We start from the raw sequence: 11,743 nt of genomic DNA, 5'->3' as shown, positions 1-11,743 counted from the left end.
GGGCCCCTTGGCCCATTTGAGATTGCCCTGCCATTCAAATCCGATGTTTCCAATCTGGTCTTTTCTACTCTGGGGAGACCGAGCATCTCAGCCAGGCCCACAGAGGCCAACTTGATCTCCCAGTCACTGCCCATTTCAATTTTCCTTCCCATTCCCTCTCCAACATGTCCATCGTCAGCCTCCTCCATTGCCACAGTGAATCAGACCGCATATTGGAGAAACAAGACCTCAGCTTCCGCTTGGGAAGCCGACAGCCCAGAGGACTCAACATTGAGTTCTCCAATTTCAAATTACTTCCCTTCCCAAACCCCTCCTCCTTTCCAGCTCCTCCTCCTCCTTTCCATTTCACTTACTGACCCTTCCTTCCAGCTACCAACCAGATTCATTCCTCCCATCGACCAACCAGGTCGTGTCCTCTACCTGTGTTCACCTGTCACTGCTTTACCACTGCTCCCCACTTCCTGCCCTTTTATCTGCAGCTCCCCTCACCCCCATCCCAGTCCTGAAGGAGGGTTATAACCAAAACATTGACTTCTCCACTTCCTGATGCTTGCTGTGTTCTTCCAGCCTCCTCCTCGTCTACTTTGGATTTCAGCATCTGCTGGATTTTAATCAATAATTCAATAAGATCACGGCTGATCTTCTGCTCACTGTCGCCCGCTCTAACTACCTGTATTTCCTTCCATTTCTTTAGTAACCAAAAATCAATCAATTCCTGTGTTAAGTGGTCTCAGGAACTGAGTTTCCAGCTCTCCTTCCAAAAACCTCTGTGTAAAAAATTTCTCATGACTGTCCTAGATGGCCATCTCCTCATTCTGAGACTGTGCTCAGACCCAGAGTTCCAGACCAATGGAAACGGTTTCTCAGAATCTACCTTGTCTCAATGTGTTTCAATTATATCACCTTTCATTTTTTCCAAATTGAGGGTATGTGGGCCTATTAATTTCTTCCCAAAGGATAATCACCTCATTCTTGAAAATGGGGACTGGTTCACTCAGTTGGCTGCTCTGCAATGCCAACAGTGCAGGTTCAATTCCTGCACTAGTTCAAGGAGAGTCCTTCTGTCTCAGCTTCTCCCCTTGCCTGAGGTACACTGACCATCAGGTTAAACCACCTCTGTCTAGTGAGAGAATGGAACTATGGTGACTTTACCCGATTCTAGATCAGTCCTAAAGCAAGCTGGAGAACGTCATCTTCTTGAGCAAGTCCAGTACAACTCTGAATCCATGAAACCATTATACTCGATATTAAACTGACTCTCAGTTAACAAGCCACTGCCCTGAATTCCCAGCCTATAACCTATCCAACTTTTTAATTCATCAGCAATGTAGTTGGTGAGTTCCAACTCACAGCTGGTGCCTGTCAGTCACTCTGACATTCCAGATTCTATATCTATCCTTATCTGGTTACTATACTTGGAGCTGTCTCTGCAGTGAATTTCTGCTTAAGAGATCTTCAACTTGGGTGTTAAACAAGTACCAAGTCAGCAAAATATCAGCAGAGATCACCAAATGGCCCACTCCTTTATAGCTCCTGGGGTGGAAAACCATAAAGACATCATTCCATCCAGTTTGCCCATATTTATTGTGCCCATTTGGGTGCCGCCATGTTTATTGCTGGCGGGGCATGCTGACAACCTTTCGAATACACGGTGTGAACCTTTCAGGGGACTCGGGATTCGCAGCCTTGTTTCTCACAGCATCATTTCTAACATTAATAGTGACAGAAGGAGATTCGGTCGTAACTTCCAAAAGAAGATGGATAAGGACTTGAATGGACGAAATCCACAAGGCAATAGGGAAAGAGCAGGACAATGGGACTAAATGCAACGTGCTCTCAAGGAGTTGACATGGGCAAAAGATGGGCTGAATGATTTCACGGCTAAATTTCAAACTCAGTTCACAGTGAATATTGATGAGTTCCAAGTTGTAGCCTCTGCTAAATAGGTTGTGACAGCTAACAATGAGAAGTGTGGATTTCATAGCACTGTTCTGTTGGTTCACTTTCTGTTAATTGCTGAGATACCAAGCATAAACCTCCAAGAAACTCAGTCCAGGACAACACCAATGATATGACAGAATATAACAAATTTATGCCAAGTTAAGTTTTAAAGGCAGATGGATTAAATATGCAGGAGGAGCATTTATTGTTTTTTTTCTGTTTTAGTATCTTTAAAAGTTTTTTTTCTACTATACGCAGAAGTGAGAAGTCTTAAACTGTTCCTGAATCCTGCAAAAGGAATAGTTCAAAAGGAGAAACAAAACACGATTCTAGATTAAATTAGATTAGATTCCCTGCAGTGTGGAAACAGGCCCTTCGGCCTAACCAGTCCACACCGACCTTCTAAAGAGTAGCCCACCCAGACCCATTTCCCTCTGACTAATGCACCCAACACTATGGACAATTTAGCATGGCCAATTCACCTGACCTGCACATCTTTTTCAACGTAGTGCTGAGGAAATGTGGGCAGTGCTGTGTATTTGAAACTTTGGAGAGGACAGTACAGTGTAGTACCACCTTGCAAGAAGAATCAAACCAAGAGAGGACAGAAAGGTGGGCAAAAGGAAATGTGAGCCAGAATTTGTAGTTGGTTGTCACCTGAGTTTTAATTCAATGATGAATAGGACATGACAAATAGTTGCTAAAGTAACTATTGTTTTCCTCTTCTTCAATTCTCTGCCCAGAGACAGGTCTGACCCATGACACTGTCATCACCATCACTGGTAAAGCTGGGAACCATGTCCCATATCCATCTCTGCTGGAACAGGGATCGAACCCATGTTCTTGGCCCCAATCTGATCCAAACCAGCTCTCCATGGGCTGAGTTGCTGTGGCAAAACATGAATTTACCTGCATGCTGTCGCCTAGAGCAATAGGTAGTGATGTAAATGCCTTAATTCCTTTCTAGGTCTGACCAGGAATCCCTCCCACTTATGCCATTGACATATACTGAAAGGATTTTCAGGTTAATACCCTTCAACCTGCTCAGCCACATTATGATACATCCTCCTTGATATCAAGTCTTAGAATGAGACTTGAGCTTAGTCTATATATGGATCCGAGTCTCCATAAGACCTCTGTTGTCACTTTTCTAAGGCAAACAAATTACAATATAAACAACTCAAACCATATTGTAACTGTGGTCCTGTAATATCAACAACAATCTGAATTGGCATCGTGCTCTTAAGGCAATAAAATATCACACGGTGGTTCACAGGAGCAATGTAAAATCAAATTTGACACCGAGCTGCATAAGGAGGCATCAGAGAAATAATTGAAAGATTCGGTAGACAGGTTAGGAATGTCTTAAGGAGGAAACTGAGGCAGAGGGAATTCAAGAGGATCCAAACAAAGCCTCCAATGAAGTGATTAAAATCAGGGATGCACAAGACACCAGAACTGGAGGAACAAAAGTAATTTGGTGGGTTGGAGAGGCTGGAGGAGAATACAGAGGTCAGGAGGGGCAAGGCCATCGAGTGATTTTCAAACAAGACTAGAATTCGGAAATTGAGAAATTGCTTGAGAACGATGAATATCTGCAAGCACAGGGGAGAAGGGTAAAAGGAAGTTAGTGGGAGTTAAAATACATACAGCAAGCTCAGCTTTGATCACTGGAGTTTACAGAGGGTGGATTGTGGGTGGTCAGCCAAGGCTGAGTAATCAAGTCTCGAGGGAACACAGACATCAATGAGGGAGGGTTTCAGAAAACAATAAGCTGAGGCAGGGGTTCTGACAGAGATGGAAAATGTCCATCCAAGTGGTAGGTGTCGTCAGCTTATGTTTGGAAACTGATGGATTATCAGCAACAGGCAGCGTCTGGATGACAATTAGGAGGTATCAAGGATACAGGGACTTTAGAGGTGATGATGTAGGACAAGGAAAAAAAAGTCATCGAGATGACTCTCTGGCAAGAGATGTTTGTAGCCAGGACACTATAGTCCCACCTAGTTGGACAACAATGGAGAGATATTGGCAGATAATGGAGTGATCAATATATCAGAGGTTGCAATCATATTGAGAAAGACGAGGAGAAACTCTGTACATGAGCCACATTTGTACAGGATGTTATTTGGGTTTCTAATCGGAGATGTTTTGGCTCTGTGTAAACTTAATTGGAAAGATTTTAAATGGTGTTCTGGGAGAGATGTGCACAGATTTGAGAGGTGACATATGTTTAAAGAATGTGGAAAGAAAAGGCTGGAGATGGACAGTAATGTGCAATGTTGGAAGGCCAATAAACTCATGACCAGTCCCTCGTTGTAAACCCTCCAGCCTCAGACTATTTTGTTACAACAGCATCTGCAGATGCTTACACATGAGGCAATACAGAACAGTGGTATCATACATTATAGCCAGATGAATTCGTAATGACATCCTTGTTGAAACAGTGAACCATGACAAAATAAGGCAAAATAACTGAATGACAGTAGCATCCGATATAGATTCTCTCTTAATAACAGTGAAGCAAGTCTCAAGGGAACTATTTCAGTGCAAAGGCTGATGTGCTGCTTGGCGTATTCATTCACTGGCTGAAGAAATAGCCTCAGTCCACCTGGATTGAAGTTCCCCTTCATATCGTTGAAGTTGCTCCCAGAATCCCTCATTGGGCTCCACTGTTGGTCTGACTGATTTCACGTGCTGTGAAAATAAAACACAGCAACAGGTTTAAAATCCATCAGTCAGGTTCTACAGGAGGGAAGTGGAAATGCTGGCTGGGCTGCTTTACTTCATAAGTTAAATCTACCAGGGTCCAGTTATTGTAACCCCATTGCCAATCTAGCTGGCAACACTGAACTCTATGCAAAGGTCCTGTGGCACAGTGGCAGCATAACTACCTCAGGACTAGAATGTCTATCTTCAAGTCCTACCTGCTGAAGGTGTCTCATACCACGTCAGGACTTAATTGAGGAATATGATGGAATTGCCCAGGGAAGAGAGCCGACAGGATTGCCCAGTGAAATGCTTGTCTTATCAGGAAGCCAGAGAGAAAGCCTGTGTCAATGGCAAGGATCATAGAGGGGTTCAATCTCTTCTTAGCACAGGGCTCTGTTAGAATATGGAGAACTTGGAGGCCATCCTTTCTAGAGTGGAGATGGTGTTCAACTTAATTTGCAAAAGTGTGATCCCAATCGTGATGCAGCGTCTCAGACCTGCTGCAATGACTCAGTGAAGTGCAAGGGCAGCTGGAGGAACAACATCTCGTCTTCCAACCAGGTACATTACAGCCTTGATCACTCAAAATTGAGTTCAATAATTTCAAAATAACTCCACATCAGTTACTGTCTCCCACACTCCTATGTCTCACTTTGTACGGGTTGTAGGGGTTGATCCTTGTACAGCCAACCCATTTTCAATTATTCCTTCTTCCAATTAGCAATTCCTGTAGTATTTATCACTCTCTTGACTTATCATAAGCTACCTTTTTGTTTGCTTATCCATTTTTTTACTTTCTCTCTCTCTCTCTCTCTCTGCCCCTCTCTGAGCATCATGTCCACTCCCCCACCACCCATCATCAGCATAAAAAACACCCTTTCCCAGCTTTGTCAGTTCCGACATTGGATTGCCAGACTCTGTTTTTCTCTCCACGGATGCTGCCAGACCTGCTGAGTTTCTCCAGAAGTCCCCCATTGTCTGTATTGTGTTACAAGTATAAGGACAGGAGAAGATTGTAATATTCAATATGCAGTCAGTTCTAAAATTGCGACATTTGATTATCCCAAAGTGTTAAACTCATTTCTGCTTACCAATGGGATTAGGGCTTGTTGCATCGATTACAATAGGTTTCTGAGGATAGTTCAGAGGTCACTGGAGAGATGCCACTGGAAAGGAGTTTAACGGTGATAGCCAATGAGACCAGAAGGCTTTGTGTGAGTGCATGTATGTATGAAAGAGACTGGGAGAGAGACAGAAAGCAAATTTCACATCAGAAATGGCTGTTTTTGTCTAAAGGTAACCAATCTGCATTGGGTTCTGCATAGTTGGGGCAAAGAAAAGTCTTACACAGTTGAATAGCTTTGCATTGTGACAGCTCAATGAAGACATTGGAGACAATGAACAGAATTAACAGTTAGACAATTGTTAATTGGATGGCACGGTGACTCAGTGGTTAATACTGCTGCCTCACAGCTCCAGGGACCTGGGTTTGATTCCAGCCTCGGGCGACTGTCTGTGTGGAGTTAGCACATTCTCCCCGTGTCTGTGTGGGTTTCCTCCAGATTCCTGATTAGATTCCCAGGAATCCCAAGTGCTAAAGTTTCCTCCCACAATCCAAAGACGTGCAGGTTAGGTGAATTGGCCCATGCTAAATTGTCCATAGTGTTCAGGGATGTAAAGGTGAGGTGCATTAATCAGGGTAAATGTAAGGGAATGGGTCTGGGTGGGTTACTCTTCGGAGGGTCGGTGCGGACTGGTTGGGCCGAAAGGCCTGCCCCCACACTGTAGGGATTCTAATTCTAATTTAAAACTGAACTCAATACGTTCTTTGCAGTTGATGCACAGAGAAGTCTTAGAACAAATGAATAATAATGCATAGTGAGGGCTCAGGGAATGTCTAAAATTGTGAAGGGCTATAAGAAGGCAATGAATAATTAATAGTTCAGCACAATAGACAGTGAGGGTCAAAAACCGAAGTGCAGCATTTGCTTTGTTCAACTGAACCAAATTAGAGTTTAGGAAACTAATCCAGGGCATCAGTGGCTTGATAAAGCTTGCTAGATGCGCAAGTCAGCAAGTGAGGGCTCAAAGAAGTCGGAAGAATTGGAAGGGTTTGAAAGAAATCTGTGTACCATCAATAGTGCAGTATAATTGTGACGTTCTGGAGTGCCATTTTCAAAGATCTAGGGAACTTACTCCCAGGAAAGGAAGGTGAACTCCCAGGACATCAGCAGTGCTTGAGGCAGTACACAACAGACCAACTTTTCAAGGCCAGATCATCGAGAGTGAAAGCCAAATCCCTTGTGAAATTTTAATGAGATTTGGTGACTCACGATGTCATTCACATCTGGGAGGGAAAGGGAAAATTGCTGAGGGATCTGTTTGATTAAATTCATTATTAATGAGTTCTGTGGTATTGTTCAACTATCATTTGCCGGTTACCCATATTTGCATCACGTTAAGTTTGGGATGTTAGGATATAAGTCTTATCTACCTTAAAACAATCTAAACCCTTCTTTCATGTCAATAACCTTTGCATCTTTGTTTGGGTAAGCTTCATTACTCTTCTTTTGTGATTAAAGAAGCCTGGCTGACTTATTTCTAATACTAAGCCAGTTAAAGTGTGAGACTGATATAATCGGTCATATCATTATCCTGGTTGAATGTGAGCAGTGGGGAAGTGGGGCTGGAGAGGAATTGATGTGCATCTCCAAGTTTGAGTGAAACAAGTGGAAGGTCAGAGTAAAGTCAAGCAAGGTTAGCTTGTTGCTATGCAAACTCTGACTGATTAATATCACACATTGTCTGCATTGCAGACCTTTGGCAAAAACACCCTTTCATTATGCTCTCACCAAATGTCTCAGGCATGCTTTGCATCAGAGGTGCAGATGTTATGGGTACCATCTGGCCGACCAGTGGCACTTGTGCAACAGAGAAGTGCTGCAGAGCCACATTTCGCAGGCAGAGAATGTGCAGTTCACATCAAACAGGTAGAACTCCTGCTCGTGCTGATCTTTTCGCACACTGGTCTACAGACACTAAACGTGGTGATGGATTTTTTTCCAACTAACAGACTAACCTGCGTTAATCATTCTGGAAATATTGATAGCAATAGAGGTTCAAGCAGCGGTACTAAAATAAATCAGCGGTAGGAAAAGGTTGAACTGAACCTTTGAAGCAATTTAATTTAGCTAATGGGACTAACTGAAGACCCTCTGTCTGATTGCTCACATCCCTTCCTTATTGATTTCCATAAAAACAATTTGGTCAGTAAAATAACATTTTCTGAGAACATCACGTACAACCACAATGAATTCTGAAGGGACAAAGTGTCGCTGTTTGTTGTTACCCATTATACTGGAGTAAAACCAAGGCTGCCTGCCTCTGTTGCTGTAGAAACCATCCCAATAATGTCATGAGCTAGGTTTCACAACAGTCACAGCAGTTTATTATTCCTCCCTAATTTCCTCTTCATCCATACCAATAAAGTGCTGACTCATGGCTGGCATTGGTTTACACTTCACATCACCTCAGCTCTCCAGAGGTCCATTCCCCAGTGAGGGGGTTGGGACAGACAGTGTGGTGCCGGGAAAGCACAGCCGGTCAGGCAGCATCTGAGGATTAGGAGAATCGACGTTTTGATCATAAGCTGTTCTATGGTAAGAATAGGAGTAGGCCACTCAGCCCCTGAAGCCTGCTCCATCACTCTATCAGCTTATGGTTAGCCTGCACCCCATCTAGCCAGTACAACTCCGTATCTTCTGATCCATAACAAAACCCTTTCAAACTCGGTCTCCAGATTGTGTGTCGGATTTCTGCCTTTATGAAAAAAAAATGTTTCCCACGCTCCCTCCTAAATAGCTTAGTCCTGGCTCTCAAAATTATACCCCCATCAGAAGAAATAGTCCCTCTGCATCTACGCTGCTGAACTCCTTTATTACTGTAAACACCTCACCTGTCAAATTTCAAAACGCAAGGGTTCACTGTGCCCGGGCTTGTTTTCACACAACATTAACATATCCAATCTACAGCAAGCCGGAGTCCACAGTGATGGCAATGGTGAGGGGAGGTGATGGCCGAGTGGCATTATCACTAAACTATTAATCAGGAGACCCACGTAATCTTCTGGGTTCGAATCCTGACACGACAGATGGTGGAATTTGAATTCAATTAAAAAAAACTGAAAGTAAGAGTATCATTATTAAGGACCATGAAACCATTGCCGATTGTCAGGAAAAGACCCATTTGGTTCACTAAAGCCCTTTAGGGAAGAGGACTGCCATCCTCACCTGGTCTGGCCTCCATGCTTCAGACCCACAGCAAAAGTGATTGATTGTCAACTGCCCACTGGGCAATCAGGGTAGGGAAGTGAATGCTGACCTAGCTCGTGATGCCCATACCGTGTGGTATGGGCCAAGTCTCACGCCAGGAGGTGCCAGTTTCAATTCACCATTCATTCCAAAGTATCTGATCTAAGTCACTGACAAGATGCCACTGACCCTCCCCAGCCCCTGATCCCACTCTCCTCCCCCACCCTACCACTGACCCCAGGCTGGATTCGAAGAGCTGCCTTCCCACTCCTGATTGTCATCCTATGAGTGTCCCTGGAGAGAGAATGGTTGTGAACAGCAATCAAAGTCTGAGTTAGGCTGACCTGTGTTGCCCCGCAATGTTTGAGCAGCGTATGAGATCTGTTAGCATCCATTGGACCACGTCCCAGAAACAGAAGAGTTAAGAGAAGGGAGGTGCTGCCCTTGTGGTAATACGACCTTGATCACCTTCCAAAGCTGGTCCTCGTAATAATGATCACGATCATTGATTGTTCTAAAAACAACCCATCCGGTTCAGTAGTTTGTGCCCTTTAAGGTTGGAAATCTGCCTGTCTTAATCGGGTTAGTGTATATTTGATTACAGATCCACAGCAATGTGGTTAACTCTTAACTGCCTTCTGAAATATCCCAGAAAACCACTCACTTTGAGTGCAATTGGGGTGGGTACTAACTTCTGGCCTTGCCCACGATGTCATGAAAGAATAAAGGGGCGTTTGGTTGGACCTTCTCACTCACTGACTCAGCCTCAGCTGAAGCTTTGCCCCATCCTGATCACCACGATTCAGGAGGTCAGGATCATGTAAAGGGTGTGGACTGGGTTTACTTGCATTGTACCAGAGGTGGGCTTTCAACTATATGGGGAGGTTGACATCCTTCCCCTTACAGCAGAGATGGTTAAGGGGAGATTTAATAGAGACGTTCAGAATTACGAGGGGCTTTGGTAAAGTAAATAGGGCAAGACTGTGGCAGGAGGGCAGCAAACAGAAGATTTTTCAGTGGTAAAACCTTGCTGTTTAGTTGATAAAAGACTCAGTGGAGAAAACATTTGACTCTTCTCATGAAGTGTTATGGTGCAGAAAGAGGCCATTAGGCCTGCACTGTTTCTGGTTGTCACAGCGTTACTGTCACACAGGGCTGCTCTCTCATTAGAGAGAGATGTGACTGGTGGTGATTTAACCCAAGGGTCAGCGTGGTGGCTCAGTGATCAGCACTGCTGCCTCACAGCGCCAGAGACCTGGGTTCAAATCCAGCCTCGGTCGACTGTGTTGAATTTGCACGTTCTCCCCGTGTCTGTGTGGGTTTCCTCTGCGTGCTCTGGTTTCCTCCCACAGTCCAAAGACGTGCAGGTCAGGTGGAGTGGCTGTGTTAAATTGCCTGTAGTGTCCAGGGTTGTGCAGACTGGGTGGGCTAGCCTTGGGGAATGCTGGGTTACAGGGATGGGGGGGGGGGGGGTGAGGAGACATCTCTTCAGCCAGAGAGTGGTGGGCCACTGGAATCCATGGAACGCGGTGGAGGCTGGGACGTTAAATGCCTTCAAGGCAGAGATTGGTAAACTCTTGATCGCGTAAGGGGTACGGGTAAGTGGTGTTAAAATGCCCATCTGCCACAATTGAATGGCGGGATAGGCCGAATGGGCCTTGCTGCCACTCCTATGTCTTCTGGGTGCTCTGAAGTGGGGGGGGTAGGCATGGGCTGGGTGGCCTGCTTCCACGCTGTAGGGATTCCATGCCGGTGGTAGCAAAAAAAGGGCAACTACTCAGGCAATAACCCCAGGGGTGGGAGCGCAGCTAAGGGGAGGAGGGGCCGAACGGCCTCCTGCCGCACGGTTGCAGCAGCAGCTGGGGGTGGGAGTGGGAGCGGGAGCGGCCGGTGTGTGTCTGACTCACCTGGAACGCCTCCTGCAGGGACAGGCGCCGGTACTTCATGAAGTAGGCGGTGCAGACGGCGGCGGAGCGGCTGCGGCCGTTCTTGCAGTACACCAGCGTCCTGCCGCCCCGCCTGGCCGCCTCCTCGATCGCGTCCGCGCACCGGTCGAAGTACCTGTGCAGATTCTCGGCGGGCTCGTCGAAGACCGGCACCCGCATGCCGCCGATCCTCAGCGCCGGGAAGGGCTGCTGCTTGGACACATTGATGCAGAAGGTGACCCCTTCCCGGGAGAGCAGCTCGCTGTCACAGGCGGACCGGGAGTTGCTGATCAGCACCGAGTCGCTCAGCGCGCACAGATGCAACATCTGACAAGTGTGTGGGTGGTGGGTGGTGGGTGGGAGCTGGGTTTGGGTGGGAATTCCTCCCTGAAATGAACTACAGGAGTCAGAACCACTCCCTAAGAGTTTATCCCAGTCCAGGTAACAGCAAATTGGGACATCCTGAAAAACGCTTAAAGTGCCTCTCTCTCTGAAAGCAGCCCAGTGATCTCAGCTGAGTGTGTACGAGTAATAAATCTGCTCTGTTTACAGTCAACTCATGGCTTGGGAGGATTTCACCAGGTCCTAAAGCACACTGCAAATTGATCGCTCCTGATAGAAAGGACTCCTACAAAAATATATAAGCAGGAGATTTAGAGTCTCCTCAGTTTAGGGAACTAAAAAAAAAAGAACTTATTTGAGGCAAACAAGAAACACAAATATTTTCTTATTCCCTTCTCTTGCACTTAGAATCCCCATTATGCAGAAGCAGGCCACTCGGCCCAACAACACCATACTGACCCTCCGAAGGCCATCCCAACCATTTCCCATGGCTAACCCACCTAGCCTGCATAT

General features: G+C 45.7%; 1 protein-coding gene across 1 annotated transcript; it reads right to left on the bottom strand.

The window, feature by feature from the left end:
- Positions 1–539: 539 nt before the first annotated feature.
- On the bottom strand, positions 540–11,397 carry dusp28 (dual specificity phosphatase 28). Its single transcript, XM_043701789.2, has 2 exons — positions 10,871–11,397; positions 540–4,638 (listed from the first exon to the last, which is right to left on the bottom strand). Exons 1-2 carry the CDS (start codon positions 11,213–11,215, stop codon positions 4,519–4,521), a joined length of 465 nt encoding a protein of 154 aa, XP_043557724.1. The 5' UTR covers positions 11,216–11,397; the 3' UTR covers positions 540–4,518.
- Positions 11,398–11,743: the final 346 nt, after the last annotated feature.

This window comes from Chiloscyllium plagiosum, unplaced genomic scaffold (assembly GCF_037043375.1).
Source record: "Chiloscyllium plagiosum isolate Xiang-an unplaced genomic scaffold, Cpla_swu_hap1 HiC_scaffold_13, whole genome shotgun sequence".
NCBI lineage: Eukaryota > Metazoa > Chordata > Chondrichthyes > Orectolobiformes > Hemiscylliidae > Chiloscyllium > Chiloscyllium plagiosum.
Note: the sequence above shows the minus strand (reverse complement) of the source record. Positions and strands in the feature narration are given on the sequence as shown.

Excerpts from the sequence above, each read along its gene's own strand:
- dusp28 (XM_043701789.2), bottom strand. The coding sequence starts at position 11,215 with ATGTTGCATCTGTGCGCGCTGAGCGACTCGGTGCTGATCAGCAACTCC. Across the intron at positions 4,639-10,870 it reads CCCTGCAGGAGGCGTTCCAG|CACGTGAAATCAGTCAGACC; the intron begins GTGAGTCAGACA and ends TTATTTTCACAG.